This window comes from Danio rerio, chromosome 2 (assembly GCF_049306965.1).
Source record: "Danio rerio strain Tuebingen ecotype United States chromosome 2, GRCz12tu, whole genome shotgun sequence".
NCBI lineage: Eukaryota > Metazoa > Chordata > Actinopteri > Cypriniformes > Danionidae > Danio > Danio rerio.
The window spans coordinates 51,806,142-51,823,034 of NC_133177.1; the positions used below are offsets into that span (position 1 = coordinate 51,806,142).

Genomic DNA, 16,893 nt, shown 5'->3' on the forward strand with positions numbered 1-16,893 from the left:
ACAGGCAAGGGTCAAAACAGAAGCAAAACAGTATCGTAGAGGGTAATCCGTAACAGTAATCCAATAAACAGAGTCCGTTTCAAGAGTGATCATTTGATTTTGTTAACTGGTTAAACTTACCTGCATAGCACATAATGGATGCAGGTAATCACAGCTTTCCCGACTCCATTTCCCAGAAGTTGTTGACATGCTGACACAGTCAGGTCCTACTCTCTGGTTAGGTTGGCTTAATGCCCAGTATCTGAATTGGAGATCCCACTGATCAGACCACTCCTAAGGCTCCCAGAGGGATGGTGGGCAGGTCTGTGTAACACTGTCTGCAGTAACTCTGAGACTCTGTCCAAGCATGAGCACTTTGCATCATGTAGTATGTAGAGTCTTCTGTTAAGAAATAAAAGCATTAATTCATCTCTTCAAAATCTTATAAATTCCAGTTAAACTGCAGAATAATTCACTTCGAAGAATGCAGAACTCTCTCTGACACACAAAATATTGCATATAGATATAGTATAGGGATCATTCTGTGCTTTTGAATGACTGTATTTAAATGCTACTCATCTGCTGCGTCTGGTGCAGACAGTAATAGGACTCAGGGTTATAATGCATTCTGCTACTTTAAATTTACATTGGCAATATTTATATTATTTGCTGATTAAAAAACCCATTATCTGAATTTTTAAACTGAATCTGCACCTCATTTTAGGCCTCGATTTTGTTTTCTCAATATCACAGAAGAATCTGTGGCTTAGTTTAATGTGCATGGCAGGTTATGAGATGATTTGCACTGACTAAACATGGCTAAAATTGGAGTAAAAAATTGTAAAGGGAGATATTCTATTTAAGGCTTTCTCAGGTAGACTGATTTATAAAGCTGAAAATGTGTGCAGATGTGCATATGCAAGGTTTTATAAATCTCAATTTTTGTTTGCATATGCCATTTTCTGCTATTTGGATTTCTACGCCGTTTTATGAATGAGGACCTTGTTGAGATGTGTTTTATTCGATCTGATCACAATACAGTAAACAGTTGAAGTCAGAATTATTAGCCCCCCTTTAATTTTTTTTTTTTTTTTTTTTTAAATATTTCCCAAATGATGTTTAACAGAGCAAGGAAATTTTCACAGTATGTCTGATAATATTTTTTCTTCTGGATAAAGTCTTATATGTTTTATTTCAGCTAGAATAAAAGACGTTTTTAGGTTTCTAAAAAAATTTTAAGGACAAAATTATTAGCCCATTTTAGCTAACCTTTTTTTTCTCGAGTCTACAGAACAATAAGACTTGCCTAGTTAACCTAATTATCCTAGTTAAGCCTTTAAATGTCACTTTACTTTACGTCACTGTATAGAAAAATACCTAGCCAAATATTATGTACTGTCATCATGGCAAAGATAAAATGAATCAGTTATTAGAAATAAGTTATTAAAACTATTATGATTAGAAATGTGTTGTAAAAATTTATCTGTTAAACAGAAATTGAGGGAAAAAAAATTAACAGGGGGCTAATAATTCTGACTTCAACTGTATGTGCGAACATGGTGTGAAAAGTTTTGTGCTTGTCCGCTTTTGCCCATTTCCAGAAATAGTTAAAAAAAAAACTTAAACTGCTCATCATTAAAAAAAATAAATAATTAAACACATATAAATAATTAAAGACATATGTCCTAGTTTTCTTATGCCTGCCAATGTGAAGTGAGTGTTTTTGTAAGAAAAATATCCTTATTTGAAGTGATAGTTTTCCTAAAAATGAAAATTATGTACTTAATTATTCACCTTTGTGTTGTTTCAAACACCCGAGACCTTAGTTCTTCTTGGAATACAAATGTAGATATTGTAGGTGAAATCTGAGAGCTCCCTCATCAAAAACCAAAACCACTCCAAAATACGAAAAGAAAAAATAATCGAAACAGATCAAATGTCTTATCGGAATATTATCAGTGAGACAAAAAAAATACAAATAAAAAATTATTTTCTGCTTTTATGAATACTGATAAAATCTTTTTTTCACTTATGCAGATACTTAGTATTAGTATTAGATGATATAATAATACGATATATGTCAAAAACAAGTGTTACTCACAAATTAAACTTTAAACTTTTTTTAAACATTCACATAGTTTGTGATGAAGATGAGGTTGTTTCTCCATACAAAATATATTTAAGGATGGACATCGTAATTTATCTGATTATTTAGAGGTTTGGTAAAGGGCGAACGTGAATACAGAATTCAAGGACAACACAAGGGCTAAAATGGGTGTTTTCCCTACACTCGTACACAGGAGAACCTGCTAAATTTAGATGTTTCTACATCCGTCATTTAAACATTCATAAAGAGTAAATCAATTGCGGCCAGAAGTGAAATTGTAGTTTCTTACCTCAACATTGTATTCCAGCTGCTCAACATATTGTTTTCCAGCTGCTCCTGTCACCTGACAAGGAGAATGGCCATGTAAAAGACTGAAGTAAACTGATAATGTTATATTTTACCTACCATATTTCAACTAAATACACCACACTAAATAACATGCAATCTAGACCAGAGCTTAGTCTAATAAATCCCCTGGCTCTCATTGATTTGTTTATGAGGTGTTTGACAAATGTTTTAATGCTTGAAGCTACCAATCAGAATCAAGAACTCTCTACAGCCTTTAACACATTTTACTACATTTAAATTTAAATCAATGAGTTCATACACTTTCAACTATTACACTTTGATTAACATTTAAACACATCAATGTGCTTCAGAATTCGACAAAGAGGTTCAGTCTGCACTGTAACTTTACATTATTAAATACATTTTCATGTTGTTGCTGCTGAAAACATCTAATCTAATGGATCATGTGGAAGATATTTTGACTCTCAAAACACTATTCTAAAATATTGTATAAAACAGCTTAAAAAACACTATAAATCATTTTCATACCATTTAAAAATCATTCTCCAAAGTCAATCACTACAATTTTAATACAATGTAAAGCATTCTCAAATAAGGCATGTTTCCAATAGATGAATAAATAAAGAGAACAAACCAGTAACTTTCTGAAACATATTACTAATGAACTTGGAAGTTGCTGCATGAATGTTAAAGCTGAGAGTCTGCAGGTAAAGCACATCTTGTTCTGCGCATTTCAAATCTAGTGAGTTGGTGTATAGAGCCAAAAATGTAAGAATTGTGTCAATGTCCAAATATTTATGGACCTTACTGTATATTCATCTATTTTAAATATTTGTTTACAATTATTACAACCTCTATATAATGTTCATAGTACATCCTTCTGTAAATATTACTAATAGCTTTTCTATAATTGCACTTTATACACGGTTTAAGTCAGAATTATTAGCCTCCCTTTGAATTGTTTTCTTTTTTTATATATTTCCCAAATGATGTTTAACAGAGTGGGGAAATTTTTACAGCTTGTTTGTTAATGTTTTTTTTTTTCTGGAGAAAGTCTTATTTTTTTATTTTGGCTAGAATAAAAGCAGTTATTAATTTTCTTAATACCATTTTAAGGACAAAATTTTTAGCCCCTTTAGGCATTTTTTTCCCCGACAATCTACAGAACAAACCATCGTTATACAATAACTTGCCTAATTACCCTAACCTTCATGGTTTACCTTATTAACCTAGTTAAGCCTTTAAATGTCACTTTAAGCTGTATAGAAGTGTCTTGATAAATATCTAGTCAAATAATATTTACTGTCATCATAGTAAAGATAAAATAAATCAGTTTTTAGAAATAAGTTATTAAAACTATTATGATTAGAAATGTGTTTAAAAAATTTCTTTGTTTAACAGAAAATGGTGGAAAAATGTATGCAAACATATGGGGTCTCATGGAGACTTGACATTCCCTCTGTTAGCAATTAACATTATAGTAAAAAGGAAATGTACAGTACAGTGTCCACTTCGTATCCCTCTTTTCTATCCTAAGCAAGCAGCTATGGAATAAAGAGTTCTTTAAGCTAAATTCTTGTGGTCATGTTGATGATGCTTCTTGGGGATCTATATGGTGTAAATTTAAATTTACCTCAAAGTACTCCAATCTTCAGTGACATAACCTTTCCAATGTGGCACCTCCTGAGATTTGCAAACAAGTCTTATGTGTTACATATGGGCCGCAACTTAAGAATGGATGATCGCTTTAAGAGACCATATTTCTCACTAGCTCGACGTTAATGCTCTCTGGCTCTATGGTCTGGAGAAAAAGGTTGCTGTGCATGACACCTCGATACCCCGAGATGCTTATTGCACGCTGGGGACTTATTGCCACTGTTTAACCTATATTGCAGATGGGGAAACGGAGTAAACTTCCTCCTTCTAGCTTTTACAAACCCAATCACATTCCAAAGCCCCTGCCAGATTCGAAGAAAAGAACTATTAGAACTTAAAGCTCACTCTAATTGATACTTAATGTGTGCTGGAAATCTATATACTCTGCCATATGACGAAAGTAATTAAAATAGTATATGCATGCTTTTATAAAGTCCTTTTTGAGCCTTATACAGTATAGAAATGCTTGGGATGTCCCTCATTATGCATAGGAGCGGTCCAGAGACAAAGAAAATCTCCCGCTCAAACTTTGCCATGAAACTATGGGTCAGTAGAAGCTCTGCGCAGAAAGGTCTGAAAGAAGCTCTCCAAAAGTGCCCCCCTTGAGTGGGCAGACCGCATTTCTGATATTAAGTTTTTCAAAACTTTTAAATGAATAATCTATTTCACAAGGAGTAGTTATAATTCCCTTTCCTAATTAATAGATCATTACAGAGTCTGCTCAGACGAGCGGGTGAGGTCTTGTTATATTTATTTGGTCACATTAACAATAAGTTAATTCAGAATATTATTAATATTTTTATTATTCATAAATCATCTCATTATTATTGATCATTATTATTTATAAACTGAGCTAATTTCTCTACATATGACTGTGGCGGTATGCCACAGAATGTAGCAAAGTAATAGTAAAGTTTGATCCCTTTTTTTTTTTTTTACTTTGAGTAAAAGTAGAAATCTTTAAAAACGACTAAAAAAGTACAAGTTACCCTAATTTTTTACTCTAGTAAATGTAACAAAGTAAATGTAATTTGTTACTACCCACCTCTGGCTATGAATGTATTCCATGCTAAAGAAATCTAGCATTTTGTATAGTCTACTTATATTTAATCACCTATTATATATCATATAGTTAGTTAGTTAGTTAGTTAGTTATTTAGTATATTAGTATATAGCACACTTTTTACAACACAACGTTGCCCAAAGAGCTTAACATAATCAATACTAAAAATAAAATCTACATCACATACATAACAATTAAAGCATAAGGCAAACCCCTCAACATTAAAAAGGCTCAAATACTAAGAAACAAAGATGGCCTTTCAAACGCTCTTTAAAAACAGATAGAGTTGGAGCATGTCTGATGTGGGATGGAAGCCTGTTCCAGAGTTTTGGGGCAATAATAGCAAAAGCGCGATCCCCACTTAGCTTGCCTGATCGTTTAAGGGTTTAAAAACAAAGATTAATAGTTTAAAATCAATATAATATAATATAATATAATATAATATAATATAATATAATATAATATAATATATATAACAAGTACAGCTCTGAATAAGCACGCTGTTCCATTTTTATGATAACTGAACGTTACCCATATTTTGACTTGATTTCCCTCCCCCCACAAAAAGGTATTTGAAACATTACAGCAGATACTTTAATTTGATGTTTTCTGTGCGTATAAAATCATTTTGTAGTTGATTTGATGAACACACCAAAATGCACACTCTCATTTTAGACACATATACAAGAAATATATAATCAGGTTATCATTTTACAATAGTTATTTCATTATTTTTATTACAGAAACAATATTCTTTAATTAAATTAAAACATAATCAGAAATAAATAATAAATAAACACACTGCATAACACACTGCTCACACTGCTCACATTTGGATTTTATTGACCTTTTTAGTAGTTATTTTAGGTTACAAAAATGAACATTTAAGAGAGTTTCAATCTTAGAAATAAAACTATTTGTAGTTCAATTTGTTCTTATTTAATTGATACAACTTTCTATCTCCTATATGTAGTTAATATTTCAACTTTTAATCTTTCAATCGGTTTCAAAGTCAGTGAGGTACACAGATGAACGCTGGCCTTTACGTTCAATAATTAGTTGGCGGGTAAGTCTCCTCATGAAACACCTCTTCATCTTCACTCTGTTTCCAGCTTATTTTGCTCTTTCTTTCCAGTCCCAAGCTCCTCAGCTTCTCATTTATCTGGAAGACCACCAAGAAAGAGTCAAATACAACACTATTCAGGTCAGAATTAGAGATTATGCACAGAGATACATACCTTATTTAGAAAGGCGGTCTGTAGTGTGGGGTCATTCGGTGTGCATTTATCTTTACAGGACAATTTTATATGAACAATCTGCTTATTAATTAAGCTGTCATCTTGAGAAAAACAGAGAAAACATGTCATAACATTAGCACTTAGAGTCATCGATGGAAGAAAAGATACACTACCTGTCCAAAAAACAAAAAAAAAAAAAAAAGAACTAGACTAGTACTTAAGAAAATTTAGTAACACATAGATTTTTTTTTTTCATTAGTACTGACTTGGTACTGAAGTTTTAGTTCTTTTGACAACACTACTGGCAGTGGTGTAGTAATATTCAATATATGGATATTTGTTCTTGAAGGGCAAATTCAAACTTAACAATAAAGTGGGATCTTATATAGAGTAATTAAGCATTCTTGCTGCCAGGATGAAACTCTTTCACGACATGGTCTTGGGTTGAAACCTGGTGGTTTGTGACCCCTTGTCCAAATTTACCCTATTTACAGAGTAATAGACGCATCAGGATGAGAAGACCGATGAAGTGATGCACCCATCCTGCCTAATGCATATAGTATAAGTCTTTTAATACAAGCATGGTAAATTAATCAGGCTCAAATTATTTACACATAGATTGACCATCATCCCATCATTAATACAAGATCTCGGCTGAAAATGAATGCAACTCTACACATTGTGACATTACAGAAGCATACTGAAACAATGACACTGTGAATCGATGCCACAATCATTTTTTTTTATGTTGCAGCCTTGTTCCAAAACGAATTTAATTTATTTATTTCCTCTCAATTCAACACACAATACCCCATAATGACTATGTGAAAAAAAGAGTTTTTAAAATTTAGCAAATGTATTGAAAATAAAAAACCTGAAAAAAAAAGTCACATATATATCAGTGTTCACAGCCTTTGCTCAATATTTTGTTGATGCACCTTTGGCAGCATTTACAGCCTCAAGTCATTTTGAATATGATGCCACAAGCTTAGCACACCTGTCTTTGGGAAGTTTTGCCCATTCGTCTTTGCAGTACAACTCAAGCTCTATTACATTGGATTGGAAGCAACGGTGTACAGCCACTTTCAGATCTCTCCAGAAATGTTCAATAGGATTTAGGTCAGGACTCTCACTGGGCCACCCAAGGACATTCACCGAGTTGTAATGAAGCCACTCCATTGATATTTTGGTGGTGTGCTTTGGGTCATTGTCTTGCTCAAAGATCTGTCGCCCCAGTCTGTGGTCAGGAGCACTCTAAAGCAGGTTTTTTTTTATTCAGGGTGTCTCTGTTCATTGCTGCATTCATCTTTCCCTCTATCCTGACTAGTCTTCCAGTTCCTACTGCTGAAAAACATCCCCACAGCATGATGCTGCCACCACCATGCTTCACTGTAGGAATGGTATTAGCCTGGTGATGAGCCTGGCCAGGCTTTCTACAAACGTAACGCCTGGCATTCACTCCAAAGAGTTCAATTTTAGTCTCATCAGACCAGAGAATTTTGTTTCTTATGGTCTGAGAGTCCTTCAGATGCCTTTTGGCAAATTCCAGGCAAAGAGTCCATACAGGCCTGACTGGTGGATTGTCCTTCTGTAAGGTTCCCCTTTCACCACAGAAAAATGCTGGAGATCAAACAGAGTGACCATCAGTTTATTGATCACCTCCCTGACCAAGGCCCGATCACTCAGCTTAGATGGCTGGCCAGCTCTTGGAAGAGTCCTGGTGGTTCCAAACTACTTCCACTTATGGATGATGGAGGCCACTGTGCTCATTGGAATTTTCAGAGCAGCAGAAATCTTTCTGTAACCTTCCCCAGCCTTGTGCCTCGAGACAATCCTGTCTCGGACAATTCCTTTGTCTTCATGCTTGGTTTGTGCTTTGACATGCACCGTCTACCCTGGAACCTTATATAGACAGCTGTATGCTTTTTCAAATCCTGTCCAATCAACTGAATTTACCACAGGTGAACTCCAATGAAGCTGCTGAAACATCTCAAGAATGATCAGTGGAAACAGAATGTACCTGAGCTCAATTTAGAGCTTCACGGCAAAGGCTGTCAATACTCCGTACATGTGGTTTTTCAGGTTTTTTATTTGTAATAAATTTGCAACAATTTCAAAATATCATTTTTTCACATTGTCATTATGGGGTGTTGTGTGTAGAATTTTGAGGAAATAAATGAATTTAATCCATGTCGGAATAAGGCTGCAACATTAAAAAATGTGAGTATTCTAGCGCTATGAATACTTTCCAAATGCACTATAGCTAAAGATAGTCCAACACAAAAATAGTATTTATATTAGAGTACAACTACATATGTTTGAACAGGCAGAGTATTGCCATTGTTTCAAGGGGTGATAATTTTTTGTTTTTTTGTTTAAATCAATGAATGAATTGGTTAAACTCACCTCCGTAGCAGATAAAATTCTGCTGTAAATTGCAGCTGTATTGAGCCCATTGCCCAAAATCAGCTGTTGACAGGCCGGCACAGTCACCAGATACTGAACTGAGGGGTGGTTGATCAGGAGCCCAGTATCTGAAACTGAGAATATCCTGATCAGACCATCCCCAAGAATCGAGGAAAAGGCCGATCCAGAGCGTTGATTGAGTACTGATCATATGCTGCTGATCTACACTGTCGATCGTCGCCAGATCAGTGTGGTAATGTCTGCAGTAGCTCTGGGCATCTCTCCATGTCATAGCAGTATTAATAATAGCAAATCCAGTGTGATCTGTTCAGAAAACAAGACAAGGGCCAGCCTTTTGAGCCAATCAGATATACTGTATAAATGAGATGGAAAAAACTGATCTGAGGACTCACCATCGAAACATAAAAATGGGAGAACAGTGCTGCAGCTCTCATCAGACCAGTTTCCATAAGTACTGCTCCCACAATCCCCATCTCCACTCGGTTCTCCTGGATTCCAGAAACTGTAGGTGGACAGTACGCCGTTGCCCAAAGACCAGATCCAGCGGTTTTGTCCTCCATTTTGGAGACCTATCCACACTGAACCACTAAATCCAGGATCCACTATATTTACCAGACGATTCACATCATCCATGGTGTCTACAGTAGCCAGATCAGTGAATCTCGCCCTGCAGTAACTCTGAGCATCTGGCCACGTCATGCTTTTATTCACATACTGGTAGATGTAAGGAAACTTTGTCCCTTTAACAAATGGAACAACAGCACTGTAAGAATATTGAACTGAATATTCATAATAATATACCTTGCTTAACACTTATTCCCACTGCATGCATACATTTAGAAGCCAATTTAATGATGTATTTCAAATTGACAATGGTGCTTATAATGGGAAATCTTTTAGATTTTGGCACTTCAACTGCCAAAATTCAAGCACTGTTAATGCAATGCATCTTCTTTTTTTATTTCTTGTATTCTCTGATTATACCAACACATTCTTTTCTGACACTGAGAGTAGGAATGCACTGATTCCAATACTTGGATCGCAAGAGAGTAGAGAGGGTTTATCTGCGCTTCACACACAAAGTAGGCCAACCTGAAAGTTTAAATAAAAGAAGGCTCAATAATACACTGGACAGATCCTCAACGCACTGATTTCTTCCCTTTGTGCTGCTCAGTTTTGAAAGTGTCCGCAGATACTGGAGGGCTGTGCTTGTGTCTCAGTGATGCATCAAGCACTTTATCAAGCGCACCGGCTATACAGAAGCTTGAAACTGGGGCTGCAAATGTACACAATGTAAACAAAGCAGTACTTGCTTACTATTTTGAATATCAAATAAGTTCACTTTCTGCGCATTTGACCCGGCTGAGGCTCAGAAAAACAAATTCCCTTACATGTACATTTCCCATGAAAAGTGATGTTTGCAATTTGCAACCATTGCCACTACTTTTGATGCAACAAATTTAATCATAACTGTCAAATGTGTTGACATCTGTGCTTATTGACGAACCGGTAAATGCAATTTATTTTTATTTGTTTTTATTTAAAACTGTTTATTAAATATAATACAAAGGTAAACAAATACTGTTCATTTAACAAAGTATATGCTTATCTCTGGACTTAAAAGACAAAGTTATAGATAGAGGGAAAGTATGTTTTGTTAAAATTATTTGTTTAGTGAACATTTTTTGTGTTGTTAATGCAGTTTGTGGGAAACGTTTTTTCAAAATAGTGATTTCTTAGAAAGAAAACTAGAATTGGCCTAAATGGCATCAGACAAGAAAATTGCAATTGTTGCATCAATAATTTGAAGAGTTTTTGAACATGTTCATCACCGTCCACAAGAGAAAGAAGAAATCCCATTTACAATATAAATAATAAGAAATAATAAGAAATAATAAGAAAAACAGCATGGATATTAACCCTACCTATGACAATGACATCAGATGTGCAGGAATGATGCAAATCTGGCATTAGGGTGGTTAAATGATGACAAATGTTATTTGAATAATTTCAAATAAAATTTTAATATACTTTCAATTTTAAATATTGTTTATATATTTTAAATATTTTGAGAACCACACTTTGACATCTGCACATTTTGTAGTAGCAAAGAAAATTAGTGCATGATTAGTTTTTTTAAGAACAGCCTGTTTATAACTTTTCCTGAAACTGTTTATCTAAAGCTATACAGTATTTCTCTATTTTATTATATTTGCTCTCCATACTTTTGTATATTTTGTGGCACGATAATACAGTAAAGTAAATGGTGAAGTTCTTCCTTTCCAGCTGTGGCCGCTGGTTTGCATGGTTCGGGACCCTTGGAGCTGCACATCGATGAATTGCTCTTCAGTGTTTAAACTCTTAGAAGTGAATATTAAACCACTCTGAAAACTGAACTGACACTGTTTTAATTCACTATAATCTTCTATGCGAAGCTGCTGACACAATCTATATTGTAAAACCGCTATAGAAATAAATAACATATATATATATATATATATATATATATATATATATATATATATATATATATATATATATATATATATATAGTCATTGCTACTAACTTTTTGACCACTTTTAATAAAAAAAAAAAAAATTACCGTAGAGCACTGCAATCAAGGGTACGTTTTCCAATCAACAACATTATTTTTTGTATCATTAAGGATATAAATAATTCCTGAAAATGTTAAATTGTAAATCGTTAAATTATATAAGACATGACTGTGTTCAAAATGACAAACGTAAATGTTTCGGAGTGCATTTGAAGTGAGCGCAATTGTCATAGTTAAAACTGAACTGTATTTCAAGAGTTCATACTTAGCTGAGGATTCATTATAAAGCTTGTTTTGTGTGCTGTCCTGGGAGAGAGGCCTAGGTCATTAAGATCCTCGAGCCCGGGGTTCCCTTCCGTTTGCAAGGCAAGAGGGGAGTTTGAGCTCGGGTAAATCTCGAGATCTCCCCTGCTGTCGTAGCTAATGAACAGATAGTGATTGCTTTTAAGAGATAACTACTTACTAGGAGCATGTCTATGGCGCCGATTTGGATTAGTTAATTAACTTAAGTTGCATGCTTTTGGACCGTCGGAGGAAACCTGGTAACCCGATGGAAAGCCATATGAGAATGGGGAGAATGTGTAAACTCTGCACAGAAACATCAGCTGGCTTGGTGTGGACTAGAACCAGTGACGTTCGTGCTGTGAGGCAACAGTGCTAACCACTGAAGTTTATAAATAAACTTCACTTAAAATAACTTCATGGCTTATAACGTAAAAATGTAAAAACGTAAAAATGGAGCAAGAGAAATTTAAACTTTCGAAATTATTCAAAGTGGACGTTGAAGTGGGAATTTAAGTGTTGGCATGGGGGGTAATTTGGAAATGAACACAGCCGGGAAATCTGCTAATAACTACAGCTCTAGAGTCAAATCAAATAAAAAGCTTGTGGACGTGCAATTTAACCAACAAGCTATTAGAATGAACAATCAGATTGTTTTCATAATTTTTAAAACCACACAACATACACCAAAAAACATCAACACTACTAAAATGTTATTTTAAGAAAGAAGAAACACTCACCTCCATAGCAGATAAAAGGCTGCTGTAGGCCACAGCTGTATGAAGCCCATTTGCCAAAATTAGTCGTTGACATGCCGACACAGTCACTAGATCCTGCACTCGGGGATGGTTGACCTACTGCCCAGTATCTAAAGAACCAGCCCCATTTGTCAGACCATTCCCAGGAGTCCTTGAACAGGCCAATCCAGAGCCACGCATTGTACGAAACAGCACTGTTTATCTGCGCCAGTTCTGTGGAGTTGTGGATGGTGGGTAGGTCTATGTAATGCTTTCTGCAGTAGCTTTGAGCATCGGTCCAATTCATCCACATAGTTAACATGGTGTATCCAGTGCCTGCTTTCAAAAATAGGTTCACAAGTCACCATTCTCAGCTAAATGAAATAATCAAGTGCCAAACTTGTAACTTACCATTGTAGCATGCAAAGTAAATCAGATCAGAGCAATTGTAAGTGCGCCAGTTTCCGTAAGCCAAGAAGCCACATTCATTTGTACTCGACGGTTCTCCATTGCTCCAAGCAGTGTACTGTGCGATTGTGTTATCTCCATAAGACCAGCCCCAACGTTTCTGTGTCCCTCTCTTCAGTCCAATCCACACCGATCCATTGTATTGAGCACCCACTGAATTTAACAGCCTGTTCACATCATCCGTGCTCTCTGCCGTAGCCAGATCAGTGTACTTCGCTCTGCAGTAACTTTGAGCCTCTGGCCATGACATTCTTATATTTATAAAGTAGTAATCACGATAAAGCTCAGAATTCATCCTCAAAAGCCCTGCAGGAGTGATTCATATGGTTGAAGTCAAAATGATTGGCCCTCCAGTGAAATATTTCCCAGATGCTGTTTAACAGTCCCTGCCATAATGACAGTAGATAATATTGGATTACACTTTATTTTAAGGTGATGTTGTTTAACTGATTTATTCATTTAACTATTTGAGTTATTTTACTTCTTTGTAAGTACTGACTATATGGTTGGGGTTAGAATGTGGGTTAGGTTTATAAAATTATAAAGCAGTCAGTCATTCATTCATTTCATTTTCGGCTTAGTCACTTTATTAATCAGGGGTTGACACAGCGGAATAAAGCGCCAACCTATCTAGTATATGTTTTACTCAGCTGATGCCCATTCCAGCTGCAACCCAGCACTGGGAAACACCCATACACTCTCATACACACACATACACCACTGACAATTTAGCTTACCTAATTCACATATAGTGCATGTTCACCTATAGCGCATGTCTTTGGACTTGTTTGGGAAACTGGAGCATGAAGGAAACCCACACCATCACGGGGAGAACATGCAAACTCCACACACAAATGCTAACTGACCCAGCCGAGGCTCGAACCAGCGACCTTCTTGCTCTGATGTAACGGCGCTACCCACTGCGCCACTGCACCGCCCAGCAAGGTTAAAATAGTCTCCGTGTTCAGTCTATTACTTCCACTATTTGTACAGCTGATGGAATGGATCCAACCTTGTGACATCAGAAACAGTGATAATCTAAGATGGCGGCGCCCTGGCTCTAAAAACTATAGTTAAATATGCCGTTTTCTGCAAAATGGTTTCATTAATCGAGTTCGTTTAATCTATTTTTATTAAAGTGGAAACCAATTTACAAAGTGAAGTTTATTCATAAACTAATTTTGAGAGTAGCATGTGCTTATGATTGACTTGTATGATTGACTGTTGCAACCACCAATCAGACGATTCTTAAATCGCTACAAATAACTAGAGTATCTTACCTTAGCCATCTTCGTCTTGAAGAATCCCCCCTTCTACCCCTAATCCTCCACTTTTTAAAGGGCAGCACAGAGGCCCAGTGGTTAGCACTGTTTCCTCACAGCAAGAATGTCTCTGGTTCAAGTCTTTACCTGGCCAAGTTGACATTTCTGTGTTTACATGTTCTCCCCATGTTTGTGTGGGTTTTCATCAGGCTCTCCGTTTTTTTTCCACAGGCCAAAAACATGTAACATAAGTAATTTGACCAAATCGACACCATAGACGAGTGATAAATCAGCAATATTCTCTTCATAGTAATTTATAATATGCATTCACTATTAACAAGCAGGGCAGTTTTCGAGATCTACCCGAGCTCAAACTCACCTCTCGTTCTGCAAACAGGAGGGAGGCCCATGCTCAAGGATCTAATGAGCTCAGGGTCTCTCCCAGAACAGCATGCTAAACAAGCTTTCAAGAGTTCACACTTAGCCGATGATTAATTATAAAAGCTTGTTTGGCATGCTGTCCCGGGAGAGAGCCCTGAGCTCATGAGATCCTCGAGCCCAGGGCTCCCTCCCATTGCAAGGCGGGAGGGGAGTTTGAGCTCAGGTAGATCCCGAGAACTCCCCTGCTGTAGTAAACAATGAACAGTAAGTGATTGCTCTTGAAGATAACTACGTACTAGAAGCATTTCTATGGTGCCAATTTGGATTAGTCAATTAACTTTATTGCATGTTTTTAGGCGGTGGGAGGAAACCAGGGAACCCAGGGGAAACCCACGTGAGCACTGGGAGAAGTGCAAACTCCACACAGAAATGTCTGCTGGTGTGGTAAAGCCTGGAACAAGAGACATTCTTGCTGTGAGGCAACGGTGCTACGCACTGGGCCACCGTGTCACCCATCTAAGAAGGAGGAGTAAGGGTGGAAGGAGGGACTCTTCAAAACGAAGATAGCAGTGGAATGAAACCCAGGGTATTTATAGTAGTTTAGGAGTCTGATTAGTCTGATAGTAGTAGTTTACTGATTGGAGCGTAGTGAATTGGATAAAGCGGATCCAGCTGCTAGCAATCATAAGCACGTGATCCTCTCGAAATTAGTTTATACATAAACTTCACTTCTTATCAATCATCAGGTAAATTTGAACTCTTGAAATAATGTAAACTTGACTGACTGCTTCACCTACACTAATTTCTCTATTGAGAAATGTTTATTAATTACAAGTACTGGGGGTAAGGTTTATAAAATTACTGCATAATGACAGTAAATACTGTAATACTGGATTACGCTATTTAAAGTGACATCATTTAAGTATGTATTTATTCATTTAAGTGTTGCATAGTTACTTTATAAGATACTAGTATTCAACTTCAAGTGCAAATTTAAGGCATAACTAGCTTAATTAGGTTAAGTCATTGGACAATAGTTGTTCATTCTGTAGTCAATCGAAAAAAAATTCAATTTAAATGGGCTAATAATATAATACAAAATAATTGCTTCAATTCCAAGAAGAAAAATACTGTATATAATAGGAAATAGTAATAATTTTCTTGCTCTGTTAAACAGCACTTGGGCAATATTTGAAAAAGAATCCAAATTTCACAGGAGGTCTAATGTTGTGTTCACACCAGAAACAGTACGCAAGGATAAATTATGCATACAACCAACCTGACAGCAGCAGCAGCATAAACAGACTCTCATGCATGACTCCAGATCCTCTCTGCACTGATGAAGAGATATTCAAACATTATAATTTTCTTCAGAAGTATGCAATAGTGTTATGTATAGTACAGGTATTAACCATAACTTCACAGTTCTGTCTATAAATGTTCTTGATTGCACTGCAGATGTATTTGATACCAAGAGCACAAAATCAACTCTACAGACTACAGATTTCACTAAACTCGACACAATTCCTGCAGTCTCAGACAGAAGCACACTCATATTGTAGACATTACTAATACTGATACTCAGGTGAAATTTAGTCATCTGGGAAATACCAAACACCATTGTGGTTTACTTTTAGGGGCCGTGATGGCTCAGTGGTTAGCACTGTTGCCTCAGCAAGAAAGTCGCTGGTTCGAGTCCCAGCTGGAATCCACTGTGCAAAACATATGCCAGAGTATTTGGCAGCTCATTCTGCTGTGGACCCCCTAACAAATCAAGTACTAAGCGGAAGAAAATTTAAAGAATGGTTTACTTTTATAGACACTATTCTGCATATTTGCCTACATTGCAATCAAGGCACAGTTCATTTGATCTTTTCATGCTGTCAAAGCAGGCAAACTCTTGAGCTTGGTAATTCTACAGAAACACAGATTTTTTTAAATAAATTTTAAACTTCCAATTGAGCATGAGAATCAGACGAAGTTTCAGTCTCAACCGTACCGTGATATTTTCCCTGAAAGCAAGATGTACTACCTAAAACAACACTACTGATTTGAATGCATTTGCCTGCATGCAAGTGTAGCACAAAATAAAAGAAGCTGATTTAATGCTTTATTATAAGGTATCCTTACGTTCTGAGTACATACAATTAATTATGCATACTTACACTCATTTAAACTTAATCCTAAGTCAATATCTAAACCCTTTTCCTGTAGTAAGCACATGACATTAATTGAAGCTACTAAGTAGTTAAATTACTAGTTAATTTTAACAAGTAGACCTTAAAATAAAGTGTGATTAAATCTGACTTAGGTGATGACAACAAGAGGAGTGATATTAATATTTAAATACTGTAGCTCAATTTCATTTACACGTTTTTTTCCCCTTCGCTGTATCATATTGCTGTTCTTCATGCACCAAAACTCATTTG

At 36.0% G+C, this 16,893-nt stretch overlaps 2 protein-coding genes across 52 annotated transcripts in view; both read right to left on the reverse strand.

The window, feature by feature from the left end:
* Positions 1-16,893, reverse strand: part of LOC141378914 (C-type mannose receptor 2-like) — a 66,100-nt gene that overhangs the window by 16,227 nt on the left and 32,980 nt on the right. The gene's annotated exons all lie outside the window — the stretch shown is intronic.
* si:dkeyp-94g1.1 overlaps positions 1-16,893 on the reverse strand; it is a 219,541-nt gene that overhangs the window by 3,067 nt on the left and 199,581 nt on the right. For 23 of the 51 annotated variants that reach the window (XM_073921492.1, XM_073921522.1, XM_073921453.1 and 20 more), the window contains 7 exons: positions 15,744-15,800; positions 12,765-13,127; positions 12,357-12,689; positions 9,172-9,519; positions 8,759-9,082; positions 6,353-6,453; positions 5,943-6,276 (listed from right to left, as the gene is read on the reverse strand). In XM_073921492.1, coding sequence (XP_073777593.1) covers positions 6,163-6,276; positions 6,353-6,453; positions 8,759-9,082; positions 9,172-9,519; positions 12,357-12,689; positions 12,765-13,127; positions 15,744-15,800 — 1,640 coding nt within the window. In that variant the 3' untranslated portion in view covers positions 5,943-6,162. 51 annotated transcript variants of the gene reach the window in all.